This window comes from Eleutherodactylus coqui, chromosome 3 (genome assembly GCF_035609145.1).
Source record: "Eleutherodactylus coqui strain aEleCoq1 chromosome 3, aEleCoq1.hap1, whole genome shotgun sequence".
NCBI lineage: Eukaryota > Metazoa > Chordata > Amphibia > Anura > Eleutherodactylidae > Eleutherodactylus > Eleutherodactylus coqui.
Genome location: NC_089839.1, coordinates 156,863,187 through 156,885,352, shown reverse-complemented (window position 1 = coordinate 156,885,352; position 22,166 = coordinate 156,863,187). Strand labels below are relative to the sequence as shown.

General features: G+C 43.0%; 1 protein-coding gene across 1 annotated transcript in view; it reads right to left on the bottom strand.

Annotated features, from left to right (window-relative positions):
* CACNA1I (calcium voltage-gated channel subunit alpha1 I) overlaps nt 1–21,411 on the bottom strand; it is a 459,267-nt gene extending 437,856 nt beyond the window's left edge. Inside the window, exons 1-2 of the mRNA XM_066596427.1 lie at nt 21,304–21,411; nt 17,589–17,722 (exon numbers count right to left, since the gene is read on the bottom strand). Coding sequence (XP_066452524.1) covers nt 17,589–17,722; nt 21,304–21,396 — 227 coding nt within the window. The 5' untranslated portion in view covers nt 21,397–21,411. The remainder of the gene's footprint in view (nt 1–17,588; nt 17,723–21,303) is intronic.
* Nucleotides 21,412–22,166: the final 755 nt, after the last annotated feature.

The following is a 22,166-nucleotide window of genomic DNA, read 5'->3' as shown; positions in this document are numbered from 1 at the left end:
TGCTGCCAGTACCAGTGAAAACCATCACAGCGCTGTGCCAGGCAGTATGGGCATCCACACAATGGCCACAGGACTGGAAAAGATCTGTCTTCATCCCTCTACCAAAGAAAGTTGACACCCAGAATTGCCGCAACTACCCAACAGTAGCCCTCATTCTGCATGCAAGCAAGATCCTTCTCAAAATTATACAGGAAATACTGAATACCCCGCGTCCAGCAAGCTAATGCTCTAATTGGTCAATCAAGCACTGCGTCAGCCAATGAAAGCCGGCACTGGCTTAACCAATCACAGCCATTCAATTATGTCATTCAATGAATGTCTGTGATTACTTAATCGAGTGCCATCTCTTATTCACTGATGTGGCGCTAGATTAACCAATCAGAGCGTTAGCATGCTGGAGGCGGGGTATTCAAGCCCTGCTTCCAGGAAAAACTGCTCTGTTAGCTTGAAGGAGGACACGGCAGCCTGCAGCAGTGCCACAGGCCATCGCGAGGGACCCGAACGCCAGCTGCTAGGTGAGTATTATGACACCACCCGAAAATAAGACACTGTGCCTCTTTTGAGGCAAAAATTAACATAAGACAGTGTCTTCCTTTCAGTGAAACATGGTATTAGGGTGGCCCTTATTTTTTAACTTTCTAAAAGTTTAGCTCTCACTCCCCTATCTCGTTCCAATCAGCAAAAAAAACAATCTGTGCAAAATTTTAGCTCAATCAGTCAACTGCGAGATGACCCTCATTGACCATGAAGTATTGAAATTTTCTCCTGGAAACCACCTGTAAGCACGAGTAATGGAGATTAATGTGAGTTTTCATTCATTTAATTAGCATTGCTATTGCTAAGTTAAGGCGGCGCTACAATTGATTTAACATACAATTATGTTATGCATGAAGTATGTTATGCAATTTGCACATCGCACAATATTGTTGCATGGAGTACTTTTTCTGCGTTAAAAGTAACGTCGCTATTAGCGGCGGCATTACTTTTAACATGCTTCCCTATGTAAAACGCTGTGTACCTGATCGTCAAAGACCCTTTAACATGCAAAGATGATCCTGGTTACAAAAGTGGAATAAAAAACTAAAGAAGACAGTTGTTGTGAATGACGTTGCAGAAAGAAGTGTCACCTCTTTGTCATTCAGGATTACAATAAATTCTCACAAAAGATGAAACTGAGAAACAATTAGTTTTACAGATCGTTGCCGAAGACCGTAAGAAATACCCAACTCCTACTAAATCCTCTCTTAGGGTAAATGCACACAGGCGGAAATTCCACTGTGGGATTTCCCGCAGAATTTCCGCCTGTGCACGCCGCCATAGGATTGCATTAGATAATGCAACCCTATGCAGACAGCCGCGATTTGACCATGTGAAAACTCGCACGGTAAACAAATCGCAGCATGTGCTATTTCTGTGCGAGCCTCGCAAGAGGCCTGCACAGAAATGTCACATCTGACGCGCCGGCTCTGCTCTGCGCATGTGCTGGCTGGGCGGCAGCCAGCACATAGCAGAGCGGAGGAGATGCTGGGAGGAGGTGAGCCACGGGGGTCACTGTAGGGGCACGTCTCGCATTCCGCTGCGAGAATTCTCTGAGCGAGATCCGACCCGGCCGTCTGCATGAGACCATAGGAAAAAATAATGTTCAATGTTCGTTCGTTCACATTATGTTTTGAGTCTATAGCAATTATTGTTGTAGATAAAAATGCGTTTCTCTTACAGAAGTTGTGTACGTTATTAAAAAATACTAGTATTTTTTTAAGTTTTTCATGTTATTTCATGAACTTTTTGGAGTTACCTTTTGGGAAAACAGCTAAGCAAAGGTGAATAAGCTCCACAGTAAGAGTATCGCCACAAATTCTCAGCTGCTGACGAGCGCTGCTGCAACAGACACCTCAGATAGGAAAATACCAGCCACTCATGTAAACGCGGGACCATTATGGTTGATTGGCCAGCTAGGGTAAACTCCTACCTGTCCACAAATCAGTCCATACACCACGAGAGATATTCTAGCAGGATTGAGAAGAAGGGCACATTATACAACAAACCCTACTGAGGGATTTCTGCAGATGACACTTCAGGGGTCTTCTGCAGTGACAGGAACAAGGCAATCATCTGTGCCAAATGCCCAAGGTGCAGTCCCGTGAACCAGGGCTGACGTAGTGACATCAGCTCCACTTGATAGCAGGCAGTGTGCTGCAACTCCCTAAACCTCTTATGTCCTGATAGCTGAGGGGCGCAGAGGTAGGACACATTTTTTGCATAACCATCAAATATTTAAGAGGAGAATACCACTTTGAAGAGTTGTCTCATCAAGAGTACCCCTTGTCTTCAAGCAGTCAATAAAAGAAACGTTTTCTCCAGATGTGCAGGAGAAATGTGGTATTACATGAATTGCTTACCACTATCAAAATGAATTACAGCTGATGTGACTCGTGGCTGTGTAGAGCATAGGAGCCCAATTCATTTAGCAGCTCTTCACTGGGGCTCAAAGATGGGAGGCCCTAGTGAGGACCTAATAGGGTAAATGGAGAGTGGTTGCCTTTGTCATCTATTACAGGAAAGAAGGTTACTTCTCCTGCTTGATAATGCTTAATTGCAGGGCCCATAGAAAGATAACACTGGATGCTGGATTAAAGGCCCTCAACAGTATAAAACAGTGAGCAATACTGGCATTTTTCTTGTGTTGACAACAGATATTAACAAATGCTGCGTTATGTAGTGTTCTCTATGCAATGCCATGTCTGTAAAAGGCCAGCGGTATAGTGCAGTAAGACTATATATCTGTGCATGTGATTGGTACATCATATAGGATTTGTTTGCCCATACAGTTATTTCTTTTTCTCTGTACTCTTTTGACTCAAATCCAGAAATGTCTGTTTATCACACTTTCTGCCTCTTTGTGCATATTCTTCTTTAGGAATGAAATGCTGTCTTAACAGGAAGAAATTATGCAGGTGAGAGAAGAGATAGGGAGGACTAGAGCAGAGAGCCACAGACGGAGCCCAGTCTTTATATCCCGCTCGATCCACAGCGGCTTATGTGAATTGGATAAAAATATTGCTAAAGTAATACCATGGAAAATAATAACTCCTTATATACCACAGCCGTGCTATAATGGACAGCATCCATCAGTTAGATACACAATCTTATGTGCACAAGGAGCAAAAATTGGTTTGTTGATTCACCACAATATATACATATACAGATTTGGCAAAGTTTGACTTCACTGTGATAGCTTGTTGCAACAAGTTATCTTATTTTGATACAACAAAAAATATTTAAATGTTATTGAAATGGCAAATAAAATGTAGCATCTAACTTTTCCGGAACGTCTTTAGTTAAAGGGGTTGTCCCGCGGCGAAAGCGAAAAAAACAATTTTCCACTTACCCCTGCATTCTGCCCTGTTAAAAAGAAAGCATAGGTTAGTTTTTAAAAATGGCATTGCGCTTACCTGCATCAGCGTTCTGCAGCTTCTTCTTTTCTTCTTTTAAAGATGGTGCCGCTGGTCTTCTCCCACGGTGCACCGCGGGTCGTCTCCCATGGTGCACCGTGGATTTTCTTCTCCTTCCTTGCGTTCCATTGCCGATTCCAGCCTCCTGATTGGCTGGAATTGGCACACGGGGCGGAGCTACGATGACGACGCGGTGAGCAGTTCTCCGGCACGAGCGGCCCAATTCACCAGCCAGAAGACCGGACTGCGCAAGCGCGTCTAAAAATGCCAGAAGACATCGAAATTAGACGGCACCATGGCGACGGGGACGCTAGCAACGGAGCAGGTAAGTGAATAACTTCTGTATGGCTCATAATTAATGCACGATGTATATTACAAAGTGCATTAATATGGCCATACAGAAGTGTATAACCCCACTTGCTGCCGCGGGACAACCCCTTTAAACTTTGCTACATCTGCTACTTGAAGATGCATAAGAAATTCCACTCAGCATTGGTTGAGTTCTAAGGAGACCAAACACCACTACACAAAGGAAAAAGATGCTTGATGTCACATATGTTGATTACATAGTTACTGTAAAGGCAAATTCAGATGACCGTAAATTTGCGTGCGTATTGTGCAGGGAATAGAACTCATTATTTTCAATGGGTTCTTTCATAAGCTCACTTTTGTGGATGCATTTCTCGTCTCCCAAAAAAGTAACAGTATTTTTGTACGTTGGCATATACGTAGGACACCATAGGAATCTATAGGGGTGTGCAAAAGCGCACTTGATCCCAGTGAAATTGTGCAATTAAAAGTGCAATTTAGCAGTGGACTCAATAACACCAGGGACTACTTAGGGTGCACAGCTTCTTCAATCACCCTGGCAGCACAGAGGGGGGAGAGAGAGAGAGATGAAGGGAAACACCCTTCTTTGCGGGACTTCGCTTCATCTCAGCCAGGCTGAATTGATATCCCTGCTGCAGTGTCGGGATTCGCCTGCAGGGGAGAATAAGGAAATCCACAGCAAGGAGAGAGCAGGAACGGGGCTAAAGAGAGGGCAGGGCTATAGGGGTTCTCCCAGGGCTTACGCTGTAGCAAGGAGAGGGGGGTGGGGGTAGAGAGAGGGCAGATTTATAGGGGTTCTTGCATGGTTTCCCTATAGCAAGGAGAAAGAGAGCAGGGCTAGAGGAGAATGGCTAGAGGGCGGGTCCCTGTAGCCCCTCCCCCTCTGCTCCTGCACCCAGGGAAGCACTCTAGCCTCGCCCCCTCTCTCTCCCCTCTACAGGGACTTCCTTATTCTCCCCTCCAGGCGACCCCCGGCTGAGATAAAGGGATGTCCTCCAGACAAGGGAGTTCCCCCGGGGCTTTCCTTCACTTCTCTCTGTCCCTGCTGCAGGGAGAGTGAGGTTCCCCTGCAGAGGAAGTCCTTCTCTCCCTGTTGTGGGGAATTCCTCATTCGGGGACAGCTGAACAGCACATTTTAAATGTCTGGTTGTAAACATCCATTAGTCGCCTCATCCCTTTGGGGACTAACAGGAATTTACAGCGGGACATTTACAATGTGCCTCTGTGTTTTGTGGTGTGGCAGCACTCCCTCCCCCCTTATCTCCCTTCATCTCCCATCCATGCTTAGAAGTTTATAGTAAACAATTGGATTGTTTATCTAATCTCCCTCCCTTCTAATCCAGCTCCCTTTAGGAGTCTATAGAAACTCCTGTGCAGCAAATAGCAAAGATAGGTCAGGTCATATCTGTTCATGCAGCAGAAAATTTCAGTTGTGGGATATCAGTTGCGCCTGTCCTATTATCTTAGGTGTGATTTTATTTTTTACACGTTTAAAATTCTCCAGGCTGAATGTTTTTTTAGCAATGCATCGGTTCTGTTAGCCGCAATTTTTTTGCACGGATAATATATCATTTCACACTCGTATGAATGAGGCCTTAGAAACCGGAGTTCAGGTTTGTTACTCAAATATTAGGACCGTCGTGGTTATCTTTATCTGTGAAGCGGCAATCAGCATTAGGCCATATTCACACTTATTCGCGCACAAAAATTTTGCATGCACAATATGCAGAGAATGGAACCCATTGATTTTATGGGTTTAACCACATGCACATATTTTTTCTGCGCATTCCGGTTGCGCGTAAAAACACAACACTCTAATTTCCTGTCCATTTGCTCATGAAAAGTCCCCATAGAAATTAATGGGGGTTCACAAATGAGTGCAGAATACACTAGGAGATATGCAAAACACTGTAATTGTGCAGGAAAAAGAACATATCTGGAGCTCATTAAACTAATTAGCCATTTCAATTGGCAGATATTTTTTTGCAGCACGCAAATGCATATACTTTGGATGCTGAAAAAAGTACAGTAAGTCTCCAGAGCAGCACCTGTTCTCTGGACCGCGCTATCCAAAACTATCTGGGCAATCCTTGACACACAAAACTTCAGGCGTGCTCTAAAAACACACTTCTTCAGGGAGGCATACCATATATGTGTCTCCTCCCTTTCAGTTTCATCCCATTGCTTTTAGTCTTTCTTTGTACAAATAAGAATAGCGCTGATCCCTTTGCACTGTGACAGCCCTTCAGATATTTGTAGACAAATATTAAGTCTCCTCTCAGCCTTCTTTTTTGCAAGCTAAACATTCCCAGATCCTTTAACCGTTCTTCATAGGACATGATTTGCAGATCGCTCACCATCTTGGTAACCCTTCTCTGAACTTGCTCCAGACTGGCCATCATATGACTGACATCAACACGCCAGCCATGACGCCAATGCGTCGTGACGTCCTAATCTATCACGTGACTGGCGTTAGTACGTCAGTCACACTAATTTCTAGTATATCCTCTATTTGAGCCCCGCAATAATGGCACATTCGATCATCTATTAGTTCAGGTGGCATATTACCGTAATACTCCTGATAACCCTATTAACTCATAGTTACAGCTTCTAAAATCTATCAGGACGTAATGACGTCACAGTGCCGCCATCGGCGGAAACTCCTCCCACAATATGGCGACAGCCACGGGGGAACAAATGACATCTAATTGTAAGTCATACCTTTTACTATATTAATGATTGTGATTTATTATGTTGTATGCTTGAGAAAGGCCCTGGTCATGGGCTGAAACGCGTTGCATTAGATCCAAGCAGCTCTCCGCTAAGGATTGGGAAGAAGGATCATCCATTTTACAGGCATTCCAGGATTTGGAGGTACTAGTGAGGCATCCCATCCTTGGGTCCTCATTAAGTACCGGGTAAGTCCACCATTTTGTGTTATTTAACCATCACTATCCACCCACTACTGGAGGAGCGCTAACCTGATCCCAGTATATTTGTTGTTTTCTGAACTTGCTCCAGTTTGTCTATGTATTTTTTAAAGTGTGGTGCCCAGAAGTGGACACAGTATTCCAGATGAGGTCTGACTAAGGCAGCGTAGAGGGGGATAATGACCTCACGTGATCAAGACTCTATGCTTCTCCTAATACATCCCAGAATTGTGTTTGCCTTTTTAGCTGCTGCATTACATTGTTGACTCATGTTCAGTCTATGATCTATTAGTATACCAAAGTCTTTTTCACATGTGCTGCTGCTTAGCCCAATTCCTCCCATTCTGTGTGTGCTTCTTTCATTTTTCTTGCCCAGATGTAGGACTTTGCATTTCTCCTTGTTAAATACCATTCTGTTAGTTGCCGCCCCCTGTTCAAGCTTTTCTAGATCTTTTTGAATACCCTCCCCATCTTCCCCAGTGTTAGCTATCCCTCCTAGCTTTGTGTAGTCAACAAATTTGATCAGTTTCCCATCAATTCCCTACTCCAGATCATTTATAAAAATGTTAAACAACACTGAGCCTAGGACAGAGCCTTGTGGTACCCCACTTGACACATTCTTCCACTTGGATGTGCAGCCATTTATGACCACTCTCTGAGTATGATCACTCAGCCAGTTGTGAATCCACCTAACAATTGCCTTGTCAATCCCATATTTGGTGATTTTTTCAATAAGTATGGTATGAGATACTTTGTCAAATTCTTTACTAAGGTCAAGATATACTATATCCATCACATTTCCCTGATCAACCCAGTCAGTAATACTATCATAGAAGGAAATTAGATTAGTCTGGCATGACTTGTTTGTTACAAACCCATGCTGGCTATGCTTAATTACTCCATTCTCATTCAAAAACTTGCATACATGCTGTTTTTTCCACATGCTCTTAATGCCACAGGACGTAAATGTGCACCCTGGTGGTGGGGTAATTAACACAACAGGATGTACACTTACACCCTGAGTATAGCGTGAGATCAGAAGAGATCCCGCACTATCCAGCAGCGGGAGCTAATACAAGTGTTAAGGCATTGCAGGACAGAAGTCCTGCAATGCCTTATCATAGCAATCATAGGTGCTATGGTACGAGTCCCCTACAGGGACATAAAAAGTGTTAAAAAACATAAAAATAATGTTTTTTGTTTTTTTTTTAAATCCCACACATTTGCTATTGTCATATCTGTAACAACGCTTACAATAAATTGAATATGCTTTTTATTCTGCAGGGCAAAAAGTGTAAAACAAACCCTAGAAAAACATTGGCAAAATGCTCATTTTTTTCATTCTGCCTCCCAAAAAACGCAATAAAAGTGATAAAAAAAGCCGTATGTACCTGAAAATTATACCAACAAAAACTACAGATCGTCTCACAAAACATTAGCCCTCACAGAGCTCCATCAATGGAAAAAAAAAGTTATAGTACTTTGAAAGCAGCGATTTAGAAAAAAAATAATAATTTCCCAAAAAAAGATTTTTTTGCGGAAAAGTGGAAAAAACTGTAAAAAAATAAAAGAATTTTGGTATTGTTGTAATTATACCGACCTGCAGGAAAAATGTATTGTGTCATTTATGCCGCATGATTAACGCTGTAAAAAAAATCTATGGCAGAATTTATGTGTTTTCTCTCCCTGCTATCAGCACAAAATTATTAAAAAGTTTTACAATATTATCTTATGTACCCAAAAATGGCACCTATAAAAACTACAGTTTGTCATGCAAAAAACAAGCCCTTAAATAGCTACATCGACGGAAAAATAAAAAAGTTATGGCTTTTGAAAAATGGAGATGAAAATCCACCAAAAATCATTGCGTCCTTATGCCCAAAATTAAGGGGTTAATAAGATATTTTCCAATTTAGAAGTCAGGCTCACAGACCTGTAGTTTTCTGGATCCACCTTCTTCCCTTTTTTGAAGGTAGGGACAACATTTGCCCTTTTCCAATCTTCTGGGACTTCTCCTGTTCTTCAGGAATTTTCAAAGATTATGGCGAGTGGTTCAGCAATTACCTCCGCTGCTTCCTTTAGTATCCTAGGATGTAATTCAACTGGACCTTGAGACTTGAATTCATTTAAGTTAGCTAAGTGTCCCTCACCATCTCTCTGCTTATAAATAGCGTGTATTCTTTTATTCCCCCAATAACACAGGGAAGATCAGTTGATGTTACATCTACTTTCTGAGAGAAAACAGATACAAAATAGGAATTTAAAAGTGCAGCCATTCCTAGATGGAGCAGGAGAACTTACTGCATACTATGTGGGTGTGCAAGTGTGCACATATGTAGGTGCGCGTATGTACAAAACACTGCGCATACCCACAAACATTGGCAGCTCATTTGGCTGACTAGTCATTTAAGTCAGGGAGGGGGAGATACCCCAACTAATTTGAACTAGGGGTGCCTGTACAAATACGCACAGCATTTGCACAGGCACGTATGCAAAAAAGACTCCTTCAGGCTGACTTTACACAGGAATGGTAATCGCGTGAGCTTTGCACGTTATGAGACGCACAAATCTCGCATGAATATGAACCCCTTTCTTTTGAATGGGGTCATACACATGAGCAATGTTTTCCTGCATAGCACAGTGATGTGATGCGGTAAACAAATTGCCGCATGCTCTATCTTTGTCTGTGTGCTCTTGCATTGAATCTCACATTTATTTCAATGGGGCCGGCAACAGCATTGCACCTTAAGCACAGCTGAAAACGCAGCAAAGAAAGCTGGAAAAAAAAGCAATAGTCGCCTAGCATGTGCCGTCCGGGTCCCTCCTGCTGCTTTCTAGCATTCCTGCAGACTTTCGTGCAGTTGTCAGTGCGGACAGAGCATCTCTTGTTGGTAATGGGGATTGAAAACCCCACCTCCAGCAAGAGATTGCTCTGATTGCTTCTGGAGCCAAACAGAGCCAGTGCTCGATGCATCAATCACAGCCATTCATGGAATGGCTGTGATTGGTGCATCGGGCACTGGTTCTGATTACTTGAGCCATGGTGCTCAACAACAAATCAGAGCAATCTCTTGCTGGAGGAGGGGTTTTCCAACTCCATTACCAGCAAGTTCTTCACAGTATAGACACAGTTAAAACTAAATTTTATTATAGCTATTAAAATTCAGGCTGAAAACACACAGAAACTACGTAGTACCTATGTGTGAAGGTAAAAAAGTGTAGGACCATAAGTATCAGGACAGACACATAACATATATCTACGCAGACAGACACAACTAATTGATAATTAAAATGGAATTCCTATGCAATATTCAGAGCCTAGTATCTTATAGACCAAGATTTGATATAAGAGAAGATATAGGGGACTGAATCTAGATTTGCAAATCAGTGTGTTAACAGCACTTTAGGTCTGCAAAGCAAAGAATAGTAGTGTTCAGTCAGTTCACTAGGAAAATGAACAGATGACCACAATAATAATCCTTTAATTTATTTGCACCATCCGAGGAATGGACCCACAACCGAGGAGACAGCAGGGTAGAGGAAGGCCTTGTCACAGGGCTCTAGCACCTCCTCCTCTGGGGGGTAGCTCAGGACCTGACCACATTACTGCTGGGGCAGATTACAAGGGTTGTAACCAGGGGGTTACCTTAAGTCCGATTGTCATTTGTGATGCCATCGTTCCGTCCTTTGTGGTGGATCTTCTTGATGAAATAAAACAGTCCACGCACAAGGAAACTTTCTGAACAAGAACCAGGAATGGTCGGTTCTGTCCGTTTACTGTAGACTTCTCAACATAATTCCAAACAAACAGTGTTGGTACAAGTACAACAAACCAGAGTGGTCTAACAGGGAGGATTCTCGGGGTACTCGGATAATCCACAGTCTCGGTTATCTCTGTGATCCCTATCCTGGTGACTCTCTCTACTGGTCAACATTCACATTCTCCTCTCCTCACTGTAAAGCGGCATGTTCTACTCCTGGTGCTCAGTAGAAGTGCTGAGGTCTCCTGGGTAAATTCCCTCCAGACATAGACCGATGTGCAATGTCTGTGTGCCCTGCTCACTTGACTCACTCACTGTCAGACTATTCTTCTCCCCTGACTGACAGACTTCTACTCCTCTCCTTCTGACCTGACTACTCCTCATAGCATCCTTGCAAACACATATATCTCAGGCACAATCACATGACCACAGACCATACACACAAAACAATACATTTTCTAGACAGGACTAAACATACCAGACATTAACCCATTCAGTGTAATACACATAAATCTGATGCATGCCACAAATGAGACGCTGACAAGTCATTGACACGAGACAGACATATAACATTTATGGAGGCGCCCTATTAACCCTGGGCCACTACACATTCAAGTTAAGAGATCTACAGTGAGATCTAGACCCATGCTATATAGTTGTCTAAAAGCTCAATCCCAAAAGGCAGTTAGATAGTGGGAGAGTCCTTTAGCTTCTGTCAGTGGAGAAATCCGGCAAGAGCTTAATTTAGGATAGAAATAGCTAGATTCTAAACGCAATCTCAAAGAGAAGAATGGGGTAATGGACTGTCGGTTATTAATTCCCCAACTTTTCCGATATTTGCTTAGTAGGAATTATTAGACTAAGGCTTTATTCACATGAGCATATATATGCAGCTATGTCGGCGCGTTTTCATGGCCGGCCGATATACGCGACCATCTGAGGCATTGGTTTTCAATGCATTCATTGACATGGTCGAATATGCGGCACGCAAAAACATTGCACCGTAAAAAATAGAAAATATGCGACTGAAATACACGCCGTGGGTAAAAAGATAGTTTTGGTTCTATCTTTCAACCGTTATACGCTGGCAGCTCCGATAGACTCCTATAGGAGCTGGATAAAAAGGGAGGAGGAGGCAGTTCAGCAGCGTCCAATGCTGCAAAAAGCTTACAGGTGCCTCTATTTTAGCATTTCCAGTCATTCCAAGGATTTATGCCAAGCAAGGGATTTCCAGGCTGTGATGTATTTTCTCGCTAAAACATTGCACCCAGCCCTGTGAATGGACGAGAAAACACTAATGAGGCTCGGGACTTGATCACGTAAAATCGTCTATTAATGCGAGTTCACGGCATGTCCGAGTGAACGTAAAAACGCATACTCTCGTGTGAAGGAAGCCAGGTCACATAGTTAAACCTGGCTGATCTTAAGATGATTAGATTCGCTAGGCTAGATGAAGAATGACGGCATAGCACCACGTAGTATAACAATTTAATTTGTGCTCTAGGTCTTATTAGCTAGTATAGATAGAATGGTGCACTCGCCCTGCCTAGTAGGATGTGTTCATTCTTAGTTCTGTTAGGGCACAAAAAAATAGGACCTGCTCTATTTTGTGTGTATTTGAGCATCTGCATGTGCGGGCATGGGTTAAACACTGTGCATGCCCGTGTTTACGGGCACCTCGTTAGGCTAATGAGTCATTTATATCAGGGTGGAGTGATTCCCTTGCCCCTGTGAAAGAGCAGTGCCTGTGCAATTACACTAAATATACAGCCTTTTCTGTGTAACTGCATGCCTCCTTGTATACCTCTAACGGAAAGCAACAATGGTATTAACAGTGACGTACACCTTGTATGAGACTCCATTATTACAGTGATTCACATTGTGTGAAATATACTGTTATTTTCCAAGAAGTCATTTTACATTGTAAGTTCTCCCCAGCAGAAGCTCGTACTACATATGCCCGGATTATCTGCCAACTTGGCTCGGGTGCTACATATATGGGCCAGTGATCATATTAAACAAACAGTAATGAAGCCAGAATGATGATGGCAGCTGTTGGCCATTGGGAATCCGGAATTGTACATAAAACATTTTGTGCAGATACCACCCACTGAAGAACAGCCTTGTAAGAAATAGTGCAGGAGACTTGCACACATCCTCAGCACAATCCAAGTGAGAATGCAGATAGTAAAAGATGCTTTCTGGACATGGGAATGGCTAGTCCTACATACGTTTTTTCCACTCAGATGACTTAGGGCATTTGGTATTTTCAGCTTTATAAAAAGTCTTTAAAATTCTGTGTTTTAAAGTGGCAAGTTAATTTTGGCAAGAGAAAAATTGGGATAGATGCAGCATTGCTGAATTTGACATGCATCTGTTACTTTTAGGTCAGGAAGAGTATTGTTTCTCCTTAGGCCTTAGTCAGACGGGCGTTTTTTCGCGCGATTTGCGGATCGCATGACGGATGCGCATCCACAAATCGCGTGACCGGTGCCCGAAAATCGCCCGAAAATCTGCTCCTAGCCGCGTTTCATTAGAAACGGGCCGGAGCTGTCCAGCGCATTGCATTCAATGGAGCGGCAATACAGCCCGCTCCATTGAAAGCAATGCGCTGCGGGCGAGTGTGGGATGAATTGTCGGGAAGGGCTTAAATATATAAGCCCTTCCCTGCAATTCATCCAGAAAAGTGTTAAAATAAAGAATATATATATATACTTACCTGCTCCCGGCAGCCGGAGTTCCGCGCGGCTGGCCTGCAGTGGGTGTGAAGGGGGTGTGAGTCAGACCTGCCCCCTGATTGGCTTAGCGCTGAGCCAATCAGGGGACAGGTCTGACTCACACCCCCTTCACACCCACTGCAGTACGGCCGCACGGAACTCCGGCTGCCGGGAGCAGGTGAGTATGTATATATTTTTTATTTTAACACTTTTCTGGATGAATTGCAGGGAAGGGCTTATATATTTAAGCCCTTCCCGACAATTCATCCTGCGCTCGCCGGCAGCCCATTGCTTTCAATGGAGGCGGCTGTATTGCCGGCTCCATTGAATTCAACGGGCAAACATCGTTCTTCTCTGCCACAGCAGTTACAGCTGTGGCAGAGAAGAATGATTTGTCTTCTATATGTTCTCAATGGGGTCGGCGCTGCTGCCGCCGGCCCCACTGAGCGCATATAGAGAAGAGAACAGGAATCGCAGATCGCAGATAGGTGCGATCTGCGATTTCTGTTCTATAATTTATCGGACGAGTGCATAAAAAGCGCTCATGTGTCCGATACCATTGCAAAGCAATGGTTTTATAAAATCGCCGGACGCATGCGCAAATCGCGGCAAAAAACGCCCGTCTGACTAAGGCCTCAAGGAGAGCATCTAGAAAGTGTGTAAAGAAACTTATAACGCAAACCATGCTCTTCTGGGAAATATATGCAAATAGGGAAAATGGAACAATACCTCTGCAGAGCAACCTATTGAAAGGCAGCATTCTTGCAAGTCAATGCCAGTTTTTTTTTAGACAAGCCTTATAACAATGACTGGGAATTGTCAACCAAGCCAGAAACCATATAGACAGCTGTTTGGGGTTTTTTGTTTAGTGGCTCAGAACACCATCCGGGTCCCCTCCATTTGTTGCACAGCTGGGGCGCTTGAGAGGTTAACAGTAATAAAATCATTGCCTGCATGTAGATGTATCAGTCTGGCTTGTCATGTGGTACAAGTCAGGTTATAAATGGGAGTGTTTGAAAGCGTGAAAGGAGATCCACCTTGCCTGCTACAGAGTGCTAACACAGAGCCACATGGAAGCACCTTCAGCTTCCATGTAGGTGAAGATGGAGGAAGAAGAGCGATATCCCATAGCGTTTGGAGTGTGGATGTGAGAGGAGTGAGTCCCATCAGCAGAGAGAGAGTCCTACGAAAGTTCCAAACAGGTACCCGTTCACACTACAGGCCTTTTCTGTGCAGCAGTCCATAGTTAGGATCACCTCACGAAGGTACTTTATAGCGATACCCACGCGTCTGCCATGCGGGTTGTTTATTGGCTAAGCCTTCTTTAATAATTGTCTGCCAGAGAGTCTGTGGAGTGAACCCTAGCCTCCTTCCTCCTCTGGAGTGCTCCCAATCCAGGACCGGTGACATACAGATCACATGGACTGTAGGACCGTATTCATCCTGTGTATTCTCCCTACCTCTGAGCAGTAGCCTGTTAACAATCTAGAGTGAATTTTACCTGCATCACCTGTTGTAAAAGTTTATAATTATTAAGTAAAAGTTATACCGGACCCTCACCGTTCCTCGGGATCCGAGGTACTATACACAAGTCTCTGTGTTCATTTCTCCGCCGGGTAGCATACCGGTGTGTGGAAACAGTGGTCTCACGAGTGATAAGTACTACTATTTCCCCTATCACATTTTTCGGCATTCCCTATCATAGAGGTGTCGAAGCTGGCCTGCAATACTACACAGGCCTTGGCTGCGTGTCATCCCTCCGGGATCAGAGCCTAGTAAGTGTCACCATGACAGGTCAGCACTTATTCCTCCCAGCTCTTCACATTAGCCAGGTGCACAGGGTCACCCCTCTGGGGTGTTGCAGCCAGATGCTTTTTCTGGCGTTACTTGGCACAGGATCTGATCTGCTACGCCAAAACAAGTTTGATGGATGCCAATTAGGTTTCAATGGAGCCCAGCCAAGATGGCGCCCAGTTCTTGTTAAATCTCTCCTCTATTACTTACTCCCGTGAAGTAACTCCCACCAAAGTTGCTTGGCTTGGCGCAAAGTGTGGGGGTTGGGGGCTACCCCTACTGAATGTACTTGCTGGTGCCCAATGTGAGGAGCTAACTGTGGCTGCAGAGCATTTTTGGCCAGGCAATTGTTAAGATGGATACCACTAACAGAACAAGTAGGCTGGGCCGAGTGGCTGTGGCTGCTGTGAAGTCGGCTCCTTGGAGGCTGCAATTGTACTGGGAGGAGGAACCACAAATCACTAGGCTGCCCACCTACCAATGCCAGAGGACATGGAAGGCTGTGCAAGGCCTCCGCCGGTGCAGCATTTCTTCAGGAGGAATGGAGTGACTGCCAAGGCATCCCACCCTATATGGATCCTGATTCACCACGGCAATGGAGTCGTCCGGGAGTATATCCTAAAACTGCTACGACCATTCGTACTCAACTTCAGCTTTTATTTTATGGGGGAAAGACAGACTCCAGCCCGTTTGCTCCATCACACACACTGCTGAGGAGACCCACTGTGTCCCCTGTGCTCAGCATGGACACTGCATCTACCAGCTCCACAAAGATGGAGGATGATGAAGAGTCATTGAAACAAACTTTGAAGCATTGTTGGCCATGCCTTCTATATTACACAGGAGTTTTTTCCAAAATACATTCATTAAAGCGGTTTTCCAGACAGCGCCGGGCATCAGCACCAAGGTAGACCGGAGTTGAAGCTGCTACTCCAACTCCTGTGTAGTGGCTGGTGTTCGAAATTGCAGGCACAACTGTTATTGAAGTCAATGGGAGCTGCACTTGTAAATACAGGCTGGGATTTCATTGCTTTAGGTGAGGACTGCACCTGCAATTACAAGCATCAGCCACCATATAAGGGTCGGAGCAGCGGCTTCCATTCTGTCCCTGGTGTATCCCAGCACTGACAGCTGGCACTGTCTGGAAAACCCCTTTAATCGGGATATTTGGGATCAACTGTGCAGCAGGTCACTTATAATTAGAGATGGTAAAATCGATTTACCAGTTCACCTGGTTTGTAAACTACCTGTGACTCCCACTAGAAAATGCAGCGAAGCTGAAGTCATCAATCAGATGTGCACTAATGAAGCAAAACTAAACATGAAGCCAAGTTGCAAACATTGAAGAAAATCAGCAGCAGTTAAATATTATCAGACTGTAGTGATGAGATAGAAATAATTTTAAGACCAGACATTCACTTTGAGAAAAGGGAAAGGAATAGGAGCCACCATCTTTACTAAGGGTCAGTGGTGGGATAATGGGGAGGGGAAATAGACAGGCACCTACATTGAAGAAAGTACACATGTAATGGATTTTATAAAGAAGCCAGTAAGACTGAAAAAATGTGACGCCAGAAGAGGCGCAGAAGCCTGAGGACAATACTACAAATGCATTATAGCGCAGTCAGACTGGTTGGAATTTGTGGAGAAATGGAGATGGGATGCAGGAAAATGTGGAGTATGTACTATAAATAAGAACTCTAGGGATTGGTGAGGAATGGGATGGATAGGAGGAAAAAAAAATTAATGACTATTCTTCCAACTTCTATAACATTCAACTTTAAATATAAAGGGTGAAAGGGCATCTTAAAAACCCTACCTGGGGCACCAATAGAGATTGACCTACCTCTTCTAGTAGCAGCCAAGAGGCGTCTTAATTTTACGTTTCCTCTTTATTCCCATTTATCACAATTTGAATAAATGTTATCCGACTACAATATATCTTTTTTACTGACAAGTGCCCAGGGATTAAAATAACAAAATGAGTGGTACTTAGCAATTCTCTACCCTGGCGATCCGGTGCTTCAGCCCCGTTGTCCACCCAGTCTTTGTTTTGGAATGGACAACACGTAATCATTGCAGCATCACCATTCAAATCTCCTAAAGACTGGACAGACATCTGTCTGGGATGATTTAGTGAATCCTGCATCGAGTAGGGGGTTGGACCCGATGACCCTGGAGCTCCTTTCCAACTCTACCATTCTATGACATCTTGTGAGCGCCGATGCCAGAAGAGCAAGCATTGATGTTGCGGTTTCTGAGGGTTGGAATGTTATTCATTCTAAAACATCTGGATCGCCAGGCCTCAGGGTGGGTGGTAACACTCATTTTGTTATTTTATTTGCACCTATCCGTAAAAAATTATATTGCAACCTGACAACTCCTTTAAATCGGGTATCTCCTCACCTAAAATATAATGTACGTATTTGCAATGACTTGTGATATCATATTCATTAAAGGAAGTTCTATGTTAGTCTATTTCTAGCCTTGATTCACTCGGTTTTGAATGCTACCTACACAACAATCATGCCTTAATCACGTTTTCATCAGAGGGAACATATCTGCACAATAAATTCAATTTGAGATCCTGAAGTATTTACTTACCCTGCCATTACAATGAAGAAATCCAATCTATTCCATGTGTCTCCAAGGTAGCACTTCTTCCCAAAAATTCCTAAGGCCACCATCTTAACTACCATCTCCATTGCAAAGAAGATAAAGATGAAGTCATCAAATACCTAATGTATTCGGGAGAAGAAAAGGGTTAGGACGTAATCATAAAATACTGCTATTCATATAACATAGGATTACAGTATTAAAGGGGTTTTCCAAGAGTAAAAAAAAAATTCTGGACAGTAAATGGGCTAAAACTAAAAAAAAAAAAAGCAATACTCACCAGTTAGGTGTCCCTCTTGGTCCAGCGAAGTAGCCCCATTCCACGCCTTCTGATTCTGGAAGAAACTGAAGCGATCACATGCCATTCATTGTACATCTGGCCGTTCGGACAATCACTAGCTTCAACGGTCACATGCCATTCATAGCAGTATCACAGCTGAAGCCAGTGACTGGCTGAGTGAACAGCTAACCAGTGAGTATTGCTTATGTTTTTTTTATTTTAACCCATTACCTGTCCAGAATTTTAATTTACTCTCAGAAAACAATAAAACATCAAAACAATAAAAAAAAATAAGAGTTGTCAATGTCCTTAAATGATCAAATTACATTTTGGAGAATTCCCTCAGTTGTCCTTTCAAGCAAGAGTAAAACACTTTCTACTGGGATTCTGAATGAAGAATACATGAAGTTTAGAACCCCAGTCAAAAAGCATATACATTGACAAAAAAATATACTGCACCCAGATAGAAATGTTGGATTACTGCAAAACTGGGCAAGCAGTTATGTCTCTGGCAGATATGTAAATGATTACAGTTGTGGTCTTATTAGATGTGGGATCTTGCCGCCAGAGGCCATTAACATTCTTCATTTGTTGCCCTATAAAAAGGCTCTGACTAGCTACTTTTGTGTACCTCTTGTTTATAGATCATTAACCACTAGACTATATCTCTATGACACAGTTGAGGATATTTTGCCCAATCAGGAAACTGTGAGAGGGGCATAATTGGAATGCTAGATGCAGGATGGTTGTTTTGACAAACTGCTCGCCATCTATGCCATTCTGACTAAGCTGTTAGGAGGTGTTGGGAGCAGTGGTTATACAGTGAACAGGCTCTGACTGGTCAAGACAGACCATCAGTAAATAGGATCGTTTGGTCCACCGAAAAACACAAGCAGATCCAACAGTTTCGTTATCCACCATCCAGACACAGATGACACCTTCATTACAGAATCATTTCTCTGCTAGGACCATTTCCAGGTGCCTGACAAAAGGAAATTATGTGTCCTGCCATTAACACCTCAACCTCGTCGCCTTCGTTTGCTGTGGTGTCATGAACAAGAAAGATGGACTACTACTGGAACCATATCATCTTTAACAATGAATCCAAGGTCTGTTTAGGAGTCGACGACGGTCATGATCAAGTATGTAGGCCTCATGGTTAGCAATCCAATCCCGCTTTTACTATGGAGCAACACACGGCCTCAACTGCTCGTGTGGGGATCTGAGAAGCCATCGTATATGACAGTCGGTCACCCCTAGTAGAGATACAAGGGACAATAACAACTCAGTGATATGTGCAGGAAATCCAGTGGCCACATGTGTTGCCTCTCATGGCAAGGCTTCCAAGAGGCATTTTTCCAGTACACAGCAAGGTTTCCCCAAATATAACTCTGCCAGGTTGCCACACTTCCTTGGTCTGCCTGGTGGGCAGGTTTATTGCCAATCAAGTATCTATGGGACCAGTTGGGACGTCAGCTTTGGCATCCTACGAGTGTGCAGGATCTAGAAGCTCAATTGCAACGTTTGTGGGCAAATTTACTGCAGGATAACATACAGAGCCTGTATGCCTTCATGCCTGACTGTATCTCATCCTGTATCCAGGCTAGAGTATTAGAGCCTCCTTTGAATTGTACAGTTTTTCCCAATAAACTTTTCATCTCGGTCTAATATTATAATCACTTACATATATCATCATTAGAATCACACATATAAGACTTCATTTGATTCCAACAACCCCTTCTTGGTGCATTATTTTTTTTTTGTCAATGAATGTATAACATTACACATGGGTATTAAAGCTACAGACTTCAAAACACATATGACACTATGACTTTCATAGCATTAATCCGTTTGTCCACTATGCCACAAAAGCAAACTCCATGAAAAGGCAGAATTGGATTTGTTCCCATTTCACTTGACTTAACATTTTTTTAAGATTTCCAATACAACATGTGTTATATTACATCGTGCTATTAAAAAAATACAACTCATCTCGCAAAAAACAAAAGCTTCATGTTGCTATGTCAATAGAAAAATTAAAAAAAGGTTTATGATGGTGATATCACCACAAGTCCTTCACCCTTGTGCAGATACTACAGACCACCTGTCCATGAGTGAGTGAGTTGCATGCTCCGCCCCTGATCACATGATGGTGACATTATTACAGGTCCTTTATCCCTGTGCAGGTACTAATGACCACCTGTCTATGAGTGAGTGAGTTAGATTCTCTGCCCCTGATCACATGATGGTGATGTCATCACATGTCCTTCATCCCTAATGCAGATTACGGGTGGACTACATCCCCTACAACCCTCCGTGGCCTTAGTTGCTATGGAATACTAATAACCACCTAGTTGGACAGCAGCCCTGTGCTTACATGGCTGCTGTCATCACATGATGACACCATCATGTGATCAGTCACCTGTGTGGGAGGAGTCTGGGGTCACATGACCGGGGATAGATCAGTGTGGGCAGGACTCTGCTGTGATGCTTGTGATCCTTGTTGTATGGGATAAAGAATGTATGTAGTAGAGCTGTATGACATGTACATGTAGTAGTGCTGTCTGTGTGTGACGTGCATGTAGCAGAGCTGTGTGGCACATTGCACTACCAGAAACTGTGGTGCTATAATTTCCTAATAATTACTAGTAGCTCTATAAGGCAAGGATGAAAGAAAGAAAAACCCTAAAAATGTCTGATAGTTAATGAACCATGGCCTCAATATTAGAAACTATACTGCCAGTTTGGAACAGGCTATAAACCACACCACTGTTACCGGGTTCTTGGCCCAAGAACACATAAGAGAAAGTATGATCAGCAGTGTCAAACCAGACTGAAGACCAGCGGAGTATCACCGCCACTTCTGTTTGGTCACTTTTTTGGATTTATTAGGATTTGATAGTCAACTATTCGGAATCTTAATAATAAGGCTCTGCGTACGCCATGTTTGGTGTTCACATTCAGCACCATACATATGTACCAGGATATATACCCATAGACCTCTATTGACCCAAAAGATGCCAAAAAGTGTCCTTTTGGCATCTGCCAGGCTTGTATGCATTAGTACCAGCCAGATGCACTTGCCTACATGGTGGGCTTCCTAGCATGCTATACTGTTCTCTTCTTTGCATGGTAGGCTATGGATGATATATGTCACAGTATGATATATCATCACAGGATTATATATTGTATACAGTACTTTTGGGCTTTTACATTTCATGCATATGCTAGATCCTTTTCCCTAGCGTAATTGTTGCTTGTAGCCCTATAACATAAAGTGAACTTAGCTTAAAGTTGAGCATGCTGAAACATCCAAGCAACTAAAGTAGCTACAAAAGAAAGGAAACTTCTCCAGTAGACCCTAGTGCAATTAAAAATCAACTCTTGACAGTTCAATGTGTGAGTCATATGATAAGAACTTACTTGAAGAATTTGGCACCGATCAGAAGAACAGTCAACATCTTCACAGGGCTGGAACATTCCCAAAGTCACACAGTTCAGGAGGATTACCATCATACTCAAACACTCGAACCACGTGAAAAAGATCGTTAAGGAAAATTATTAGAGCCTCGTCCCAGCAATTCATATTTATGCCACAGTATTGAAAATAATGATATTACAGAGAAGTATACATATTTGTTCCATTGTATCACATCCATTCATCTCATTGTATCACATACTCTGCACCATGCAGTAAAGTAGTCCAGCTTGTAATATTGCCATGTTTCAGTAAAAAATATTACAGTCATATTACGCATCATTTGTTTGATACATGATGAAAATTATTACTATTAGATTCGTCCTGATAATTGAACAGTTTCATGTGGGGCTAGCATTAGTTTAGATGGTGCCCTGAGCAAACATTTTTAATGGTGGCCCTCACCCCATCTCCATCATAACAAAAAACACTAAGTAGAACACTGGGTGGGCTCCCACAGGCTCATTAAACAATACGGGCTATTTAATGTGTATTACTCAAGTTTCACACGAACATATTACGGAGACAATATGCAGCTCATGTGAAACTGACCAATTGTTTCCTTCCATTTTGACCCCTTGACATTGCAGACAATTTACTAATTCATGCCTTCTAAGAACCATAACTTGTTTTAAATTTTTAGTCATATGAGGGCTTGTTTTTTGTGGGACGGGTTATAGATTTTTATCCTTTCCCACTGCAGCCCTTTTTCATGTTATGGTTTTCATTTTTTCTCCCTATTTTCAAGGAATCATACATTCTTTATTAGAGATGAGCGAGCGTACTCGGAAAAGCACTACTCGCTCGA